General features: G+C 55.2%; 1 protein-coding gene across 2 annotated transcripts in view; it reads right to left on the minus strand.

Annotated features, from left to right (window-relative positions):
• Positions 1–8,982, minus strand: part of Smad7 (SMAD family member 7) — a 28,061-nt gene extending 19,079 nt beyond the window's left edge. The window contains exons 1-3 of one of the 2 annotated variants that reach the window (XM_032885637.1): positions 6,948–8,982; positions 5,550–5,603; positions 251–325 (exon numbers count right to left, since the gene is read on the minus strand). In XM_032885637.1, the coding sequence (XP_032741528.1) occupies positions 251–325; positions 5,550–5,603; positions 6,948–7,560 (742 nt within the window). In that variant the 5' untranslated portion in view covers positions 7,561–8,982. The remainder of the gene's footprint in view (positions 1–250; positions 326–5,549; positions 5,604–6,947) is intronic. The other variant, XM_032885638.1, reaches the window with a different exon arrangement.
• Positions 8,983–9,463: the final 481 nt, after the last annotated feature.

Genomic DNA, 9,463 nt, shown 5'->3' on the forward strand with positions numbered 1-9,463 from the left:
ATGACACACACACTCAACTTAAGAAACGAAAAATAGCCCTGAAGCTCATCACACAACACAACTCCCCCAGGTGACTCCAGTTTCCCCATTCCTGGGAAGGGCAAGGTTCTGGCACAAAAAGGACCCCAGAACGACAAGTCAAGAACGCACCACAGTCACCGGATGTGTCCAGTTTAAAGAATATGTACAACAGAACAATTCCAGACCAACCGGCCTCCCGAGGCCTCTAGGAAAAGAGAAAGTGTCTTACCTGAAAGCCCCCCAGGGGCCAGATAATTCGTTCCCCCGGTTTCATCGGAGGAAGGTACAGCGTCTGGACAGTCTGCTGCAGTTGAAAAAAAAAAAAGAGAGAAAAAGTAAATCCACAAATAAAAACATCAGCACTCCTTCTTACAAACACCGAACAGCATGAAAGAGGAGACCACACATTCCAAAGGGCTGACTCGCAGCCGCCGTGCAGATTATTAATGGTCTACTCGGCTTCATGGTCCAGCCTAAGACAGACCACAGCACCTTGTCACCAGTCTCGGCTCCAGGCGGCCAGTTAATCATTAGTCAAGTCAGGCTCAATCACAGACTGCCAGGAATTTCTCTTCCATTATAAGTCTCCCATTGAGCTCAGGTAACTCTCGCAAGGTCAAGGAAGGTTCGAGGTGTACTTTTCTCAACCCTGTTCGCTCTTCTCCTATCAAGCGCGAAGCCTCCTTCCTCCCACTCCCAGAGATGAGGGTCTCTCAGCCTGGCCTTCACAAAAACTATGCTCCCTTCTAACTGAGATATGGCGAGTACAGAAATCGCACAGACTTCTGCCAGTTCTACCACGGATTCATGTGTGTAACCCACCCATCAAGTCAAGACGGACTTCTCAGCCAGGACCCACTTGGAGGGGAACCTTCTACCTACTTTCAGGCCGGTCCAAACCCACATCTGGAAACCCTGCCCAGACACCTCCATTCTACAAGGCCACCTGCCTCAGTACCTCCACAATCTTTCCGACCCTATATCCTGCCATTTTCTTTACTAGGCCTTAACTGGCAGACTCCACATCCTCTCCCCCTCTCCCAGTGACCTCAATGCTAACCAGGAAAATGCCAATTCCAGTTGAGAAGAAAGAGACAGACTCTACAAACACCCTCTCCCCCAAGCAATTACAACAAAAGTAATGCCCACGAACCACAACTCATCAGTCCCCTGGAACGCAAGCGCACAGGCCCCTGTCTCTTCTGCACCCTCGGCCAACGTCAAACTTCTTCCTACGTCCCCATAGACAGTCTGGCTCCAGAAAAGCAAACGCACCACTGGTTTGTACAGACAGACTCCAGTCCTCCGACCCCGGCTACCAGACATTAGCAGACGTCTCTCAGGCCACAATGGTAAATAGTTACTCAAAGCAAAGAGCAGCCTGGAAGCAAGTAGAAAGGCCTAGGACAGTCCTTTAGCTCCTGACCAAGGGAAGGTGACCTGCCCAGAGGTCTCTGCTGAGAACCCCTTCCACGTAGGCTTCTCTCCCCAGGGCTGAAAAACTATTCAGAACTCTGCAGTGTGTTGGAAAGGGAGGTGGGGGATACTCAGGTATATATAGCACTTGTCCAGTGTGTGTTTATAAATTTAAGAAAGGGCTGGAGAGAAGGCTCAGTGGTTAAGAGCGCCGCCGACTGCTCTTCCAGAGGGTCCTGAGTTCAATTCCCAGCAACCACATGGTGGCTCACAACCACCTGTAATGAGACCTAACGCCCTCTTCTGGGGTGTCTTGAGACAATGACAGTATACTCACATACATACATACATACATACATACATACATATTACATCTTTAAAAAAAATTAAGAAAAACCTCTTCTAAATGGGAGGGAACATGGAGGAGTGACCAGCAGGGGAAGAACGTGTACACATCCATTCCTTTAATGGAGAGGGTAATTCCTAGCAGGAATATGGAGCTTCTACAGGACACATGCTTAATCAAGTGGAAAACAATGGGGGGCACACAAAGGAGTTCCTTGGCCTATGATGCAAACCTGTACTTCCTAAATTACAGATTCTGGCCCCACCATCTTCTTATGTTCACTAGAGATTGGCTTCTTGCTCCCCTCCCCCCCCCACTCCCCCAAATGGAAGACACCCCACGGCCACTCCCCCAGCTCTCGCTGGCTTCCTGCCAGGGGCAAGGTGTATTTCAAAGGCAGAGCCTGGCCTCTCCAGGGCAGAGCCTGGAGACCTCAGTCAGCGTGTCAGCCTGTCTCACATCAAAGGTGAACCAGCTCCGAGATGCAACCACAAGTGATTTTTATGAAATGCGCTCTGCCCTCTGCATCGCCTTTGATCTTAGGAGGGATTTACACACGTTAATTAGGCCTCCCTACCACCCCTGTGAGGCAGCAATGCATTTGAGAGGCACCCAGGTAAACTGAGGTGCCTTGACTAGGCCAGGGGCCACCCAGGGAGCTGAGCCACCCCCCCACCCCCACAAGTCCAGCTCCTATTCCAGGGCTTCCATTCCCAAACCTTCCTCCCTGGAGCTGGCCAGGCTGAGCTGAGCTGGTCTCGGGTATCTAGATTCCACCCACCGAAAACTCTGCAAGGATAAATCTCAAGTCAGAATCTCATCTTCTACCACAGAGCCCAGCCAGCAGACAGCAGACCTGGGCCGTCCCTGGGCCTCCTCTGCCACTGTACATTACCAAACACCTAATTAAGCCCCGGGTTTCTGTGGAACAAAGACACACATCCTCTTCTCCCAGCAGTTCCAGGGGAAGTGCAACCCGGAGCCTGGGGAACTTTCTTTCCCCCACTTAGCTCTGAGTTTCCCCAGTACTACTTTGTATATGGATGGAGGCAACAACCCGAATAAATGAATGAATGACCTAATCATTCATTAAAGGGACTTGGAAAAGTTAAGAGACGTAAACTAAGAGGGCCAGATGGCAGATCAAGATGCCAGGCGTTCTGGTAGGCTCTGAGGGTTGTACCACAAGAGGCCATCCCTTGCAGCCAGTCCCTTTCGGAGGCAGAGACAGAACTTAGAAGGTAAAGGGCCCAGCCAGGCTCTCCCTCCTGCATCTCTACAGGTGAGATGTGGGGACAGAAGCAGCAAATCCTTTGTCCTCGCGGGACGGGAAAGTGGGAGAACCTTCATGCCTTGCAAAGGCCACAAGTCACACAGCCACCCCTGTGCCGAGGTCCAGGCCAGGCTCCTTGCACACAACTGTCTTGGGAAATAGAGAACCAGGTGTAGACCTAGTCCAGGCCCTTCAAGGAGGCTCGACCCATGACAGCTTTCCAAGTTCAGCCTCCAAAGGACCCCTCAGTTCCAACTACACCAGGCCCCAGAACCTTTCCCTTTGCCTCGTCTGAAGCAAGAGACCTCGCGAAAGGGATTCCCTCCGATGGACTGGCTCATTAAGGTTTTAACAGTTGTCCATTGTAAAACCCTATTTTCTGTTTCACCTACGTAACCCAACACCAAACTCCTCAACCTCAAGCTGGGAAAGAATTCTAAATCCCCAGGTCAACACTTTCCCATACACTAGGTGGGGAGAAAATTGAGGGACTTGAGGACCCTCCCTCCCCCACATCTCTAGCTATAACGCTCCTGGGTCACCACAACCAGCAAATCCGCCATAGACCAGTCTCTTAGGCCAGTCCCTGAGACCAGCTCTGCTATCCGGACCACTGCTCTCTCAACGGGGGCTTTTCTACTACTTTGCCCCGTGTTTCTACACGGTGGTGCCTGAGTTTGGGTCCTTTTTTCTTGTTTTGTTTGAAGCAAAACATTTGGGGGGTGAGTAACCAGCTGCTTGGGTTTCCGATTGGCAGGTTAATCACCTCCGATTGGCTGATCTGGGGAAGGTTGCTCCCCTCCTTGGAAATGGCACACATTCCTGTCTTTGTGGCTTCTCTGTTTACACACATTTTGCTACCTAATGTCAACACTTGCTAATGAATAAATATATCACTCCACTCCCCGAAAATGAGGTCCCGGCCTGCCAGAATGGCTGCTTAAATCTTGTGAACAGATTTTACCCAGTATCTTTTTTGGCAAACCCGAGAACACATGGTCCTTCTTTGCTATGGAGTTTGGACTTTAGGGGAACCTCTACCAGAGCGGTCTTCACCTCTGGGGCTACAGGGCCTTCCCTTTCTGTTTAAGGTTAACAGGCCACATTTGAAAGACGGATGAGGAAACCACAAAGCCAAAAGAAAGAACTGAGGGTGGACCCCCGGAGAAGTGACCTCTGGGAACAATTCTGGATCCTTTAAGCCACAAACTCAAGACAAGTTATAGCCCTCGGAGTTTGCTAATGCCAACTAAAGCTTGTTGCAAATGCAGAGAGCTGGGTTTATCTTGTCATTAATGACCATTTTATCTGGTGTTTTGTAAATCGAAAGCAAAATATCACATACTCCACAGGCCACCTATTAGGCAGGCACCAGGCAAGCAGCAACGCCTTCCCAACTTGAGGGAACTGGCGAAGCATGTGGAGGGAGGGCTAGCCCGGACTTTGCTTACACATTCATTAAGCACTTAATTTATGACAAAGTCCCTGAAAAATTGGGAGGGGAGAGGGGGGGTTTGCAACAGCCAAAACTCATGAGGCAAAAGGTTCCAAGAGCTAAAGGGTGCCCAGTCCTTCACTTTTCCCTCTCCTTGGCAAAGCAAAGACTTCACGCGTGTTGCGTTTTTTGTAAGCGCCACAGAACAGACACACAAAAAAAGCAAAGCTAAAAAACCCGGACTTGCAGCAAACGGTTCTGTAATCCTTGCACTGTTAAGAAGGAAGCAGGACTTGTCTCTGAGGCCATCCCCAATCTGTTTTGCTGACCCTGTCCCCTGGCACGGTCAGCTCTAAGGGATGGGACCTAGCACTGCCAGCCAGAAGTTGAATGCAGACAACCACAACAGGGCTGGTGCCAGTCTCAAATGGGCTTCTGCCCTGGCCCTCTGCCATCCGGCCAGAAAGCAACAGGCAGAGCTGTGCTGAAAACTTTTATGGTCTCTCTCTCTCTCTCTCTCTCTCTCTCTCTCTCTCTCTCTCTCTCTCTCCCTCTCTACTAAGAATTCTGAGAAAACCCCCAGGAGAAAGCAGGCTTGTGGGTGACTGAACAGGGGGAACATAATCCCCCTCCCAACTTGTTGCACTTCTTAAGGATACTCCAAACGGAAGCCTCTCTTCGAAATCGCTCCTCCTCATCCATTTAACCGTCCCTACCCACAGATCCTTCTGGCACTTACAAGGCTTCAGAACGTTTCCATCAACCTGTCCTATTTGGCTCCCAAGACATGCAGTGGATTAAAAGCCTCCATGTGTGAAAGATGAACTAACTTCCACCACACAGTTCAAACGCATAAAAAAAGGGACAAATCCTAAAACATATCTGGGGGGGGGGGAGCTATGTTGGGAAGGGGGGGTCCAATCACAACAAGAGGAAAATCCGCCAAACTTAAAACAGAGGAAAATTGCCTTGAGCAACCCAAGCACCACCCCAAGACCCCAACCTACACGCAAAACCAGGGTTCTGAGAAAAGAATGACTTGAAACCCATCTACTCACCAGTTGGTTTGAGAAAATCCATTGGGTATCTGGAGTAAGGAGGAGGGGGAGACTCTGAAATTAAAAAAGTAAGAGGATATAAAGGCTGAGCCATGAGAAACAAGAGATAGAAACTTATGATAACTCAGGCATTCTTTTAGGCCAACTGTTTGTCTTAGCTGTGGGGGTTGGAGGCAGGGCCGCGAGGCGGTGATTGCCTTGATATTTAGCTGTCAGATAAACAAAAGAGGCCGCCTGGCGCCAGCCTCGGCGCTCTGCTCCTCCACGTCTGCGGCTGCCGCCGCCGCCGCGCTCGGCGGGCCGAGCTGGAAACCACCGGCTGGGCCAGGGCTCCAGCGGCTGGGCCGCGCAATGAACAGTCCATAGGGTGGGGGGCGTCTGGGGCTGCTTAGTGTCTTTTACAACTACAGATCCCGCTTCTCCGGCCCTCCCCGCCACTAGGAGCACAATTCACTCCGCCCCCACTGCTGAGCTTGGCACCCACGCACTAGGGAATCCTACCCAGCCCAGCCCACCTGAGAGGAAAAAAAAAACCACCCAAGTGAGCTGCTGGTGAACTTGGAAGATTTGCAGGGAGCAGGGCATGATCCTCTACCCTGAGCACAAAGACAAGGAGCAAACAGAAGGCATGGAAAACCTAACAGGATAATATGGGGAGGAACCTGTTCAGGGTCCCGGCCATGAAGCCCAGGCCAATTATGGTGCAGGGAGGGACGTCACTGAAACGCAGGGGTGGGAGTGTCGGGCGTTCTAAGGACCACTAATTGTACGCTTTTCTGTGCGAAATAAAGATAAAAAGTAGAGGCCACCCAACTTCTCCAGGCTGTTTGCTCCTTCTCGCCCTGAAGCGTGCACAGCTGAGACTGGATACCCAGTTCAGTCTCCATCCTACCACTGCCCCCAAACTCCAAAGCTGGGAGGCCAGGACAGTATCTGGGCCACTCGTGCCCCACGTGACTGTCCTTATTTACTAAAGGAGAGACTCTCCAGCCTTTAAAGCTAGTTTCTCCCAGCCTTCCTTGGCGGGCTTGGGCCGAATCCAACTCGGCCACACACCTCAACGCCTTTCCGGGTGCGGGGGAAGCGTGATCCCCCACTTTGCTCTGTATCCCCTTGCATACCCGGAAATAAGAGTGTCTCGTGTTCTGCAGCATGTCAGTTCAGTATAAGGTTAAGCAGCAGTATCCCTGGGTCTCTTCCTCTGGAGGGTGGGGGGGATGGTGCAAGAGCAAAATCTTGAAAGGGAACCCCAAGGAATGTCAGAGTTCCCCCCCCCTCGTCCCTTCTTCGATTTAGTTCCCTTGTCTCCTCCAGGAGATTGTGCACACACCCTCGAGCATTTCTACCAGCATTTCCTCGCCAGAGGGAACGAAAGGTGGACTCAGAACAACTTCTTACCTAGTTCACAGAGTCGACTAAGGTGATGGGGGTTGCAGCACACCAGCTCGGGGTTGATCTTCCCGTAAGATTCACAGCAACACAGCCTCTTGACTTCCGAGGAATGCCTGAGATCCGGCCACCTGAACACTTTGCACAGCAGGAGGGGGAGCGAGTAGGACGAGGGCGGCTGCGCGGGCTGCGCGCTGGCGGGCGCCCCCGGGCCCAGCCTGCAGTCCAGGCGGCCGGGCAGCAGGAGGCACGCGGTGCGCGTACCGCCGCGGGACTCCACGGCCTGAAGCAGCAGCTCCAGCTGCCGCTCCTTGAGTTTCTTGAGCACCGAGTGCGTGAGCGCCTTCAGATCCGCCTCGGCGCCCCCGGCCGCCCCGGCACCCGAGGATGGGGGATGGGGATGGTGGTGACCTTTGGCACCTCGGACTGCCTTACCCAGGCAGCAGCCAGCCCTGCCCGCACCGCCGCCACCAGCCCCATAAGCCCGGCCGTCCGTCGCCCCTTCTCCCCGCAGGTCGCCTCCGCCGCCGCCACCCCCCACGCCCTCCTCCTCGTCCTCGCCGCCGGGCGCACGGCTCCTCCAGAGACGCCGGACGAGCGCAGATCGTTTGGTCCTGAACATGCGGGGCGAGGAGGCGAGGAGAAAAGTCGTTTGCCGGCTAAGGAGCGAACATGACCTCCGCACACCATGAAGAAGTCGGGCGCCGAGTTGGGGCAGCAGGCGCAGGCGACAGCAACAACAGCAGGGGCCCGGGCAGAAGCGGCGGCGGCCCGAGGGGCGCTCCGTGGCATGCGCCAGTCTCCCGGAGGCCGGGGCGCGCGCGGGGGCCCAGGGGCGCCCGCCGGGGATCGGGGGCCTGCGCTTCGGCTGCCCCACCCGGCGCGGCCCGCGCCCTGCGCGGCTCTCGGGCCCCGGCGTGCCCCTGAGGAACGCGGCCGCCGCTTCCCTGGGGGCGGCCGAGGCAGCCCCGGTCGACGCCTCTCCCCAAAAAGGCCCCCCTACAGTGGCTCCCGAGTGTCGGGCTCGCCAGCCTCGGCTTCCTACATGGAAGATCCTCGGGGGCAAAAAACGAAAGACGTTAGGCTGAGCTACTGAAGGGAGGAAAAAGCCTCTTTCCCCCTTGCTAAGCAACTTAATTTGGGGGTGGGGAGAAGCAGGCAATTAAAAAAAAAGGCAGGCACACGATTTATTTTTTTCTTCTATATCCTTAGTAACCGGATCTCCTCGAATTCTGTGCACGCGAAGACTTGAGGGAGGGGGCCGAGTAGACTTCTCCCCTCGTGAGATGTCTGGAGGGTCTCTCAAAAACCCCAAAACCAAATATGCAAAGCCCCCAGTGAAAAAACACACCACCTTCTCGCACCTCGGAGGTCTGGAGGGCACCGGATGGAGCCGGGGTTTAAAAAGAGAAAATGTTTACAAAGTAGAACAAGATGTTGGAAGGGTGGGGGGAAAAACCGTATCCACGAGTTACATCCCCCTTTTTTTCCTTGCTGAACCCCGCCGGTCTTCCTTTCCTTTTCTTCTGCCAAAAAAAAAAAAATCGTATTTCTTTTAATCCACAGAAAGGTCTGGCTAGGCTGCTTCAATCTTGCGTATCTGGGTGTTTTAGAGTCTCTGGTCTTTCCTCCTGCGCTCCCGGGGGCCCAGGTCCTCGGCGGGGACTTCCTCCGCGCTGGGGAAGCAGGGACAGAAGATGCTGCGGCGGCGGCTGCGCCCCGGGGGGCTGTCAGCGCGGGGGAGGGCGGCGCGGCGGCGGGCTCCGGCGGGTCGCAAGCTCTCGCCCCCGAGGGCACAGGCGGCAGGCTAGCTAGCGTGGGGGCTGCCGGTGCCCCTTCTCCTGGCCGAGGGTGGTCGCTGGGGCTGCTCGCATAAGCTGCTGGCCCCGACCCGACAGTGGCGGCAGGAGGCCCGGGTGTCCTCTCGCAGCCTCTTCCTCCGAGACTCTCTTCGTCGCGCCCGGGAGCCTCCTCGTCCCCCGTCCGCCCTCTCCTGGCGCTCGAGTCCTTCTGCCGCCGCTGGGGGCTCGCCGCGCCGCACTCAGGGACTCCGGGGCCGAGCGCTCGGCGGCGTGGCGCCGGCTGGCTGGCTGCGTCTCAGGCAGCTCTCTCCGGCGCGGCGAGCGGACCGAGCGAGGCGCCCGGCTGGCTCTGCTGGCGCTGCTCGGGGACAAGATCCTCTGTGCGCCGAGCAGCGAGCGAATGTGCCCAGGGCTCGCCGCCTCCCGCAAGGCCTCCCGCCTCCGCCCCCTTCCCTCCCCCCTCTACCCCTCCCTCCCCCGCCCCCAGCCGCCGCCGCCTCCTTCCCGCCCCCCCACCCGTCCCTCCGCTCGGCTGGTTCCACTGCGCAGTGGCGCGCCCGGCTCCGGCCTCGTCACGTGGCCGTCTAGACACCCTGTCGCTTTAAAAAAAAAAAAAAAGCGATTGTGTTTCGCAAACAACAGATCGGGTTTCTAAAAGCTATTTCAACCCCCCTCCCAGTTACCGCCACCCTCTCCCAGGTCTACAGAGGGGTACCCACGGGC

The sequence above is a fragment of the Rattus rattus genome, chromosome 15 (assembly GCF_011064425.1).
Source record: "Rattus rattus isolate New Zealand chromosome 15, Rrattus_CSIRO_v1, whole genome shotgun sequence".
Taxonomy (NCBI): domain Eukaryota; kingdom Metazoa; phylum Chordata; class Mammalia; order Rodentia; family Muridae; genus Rattus; species Rattus rattus.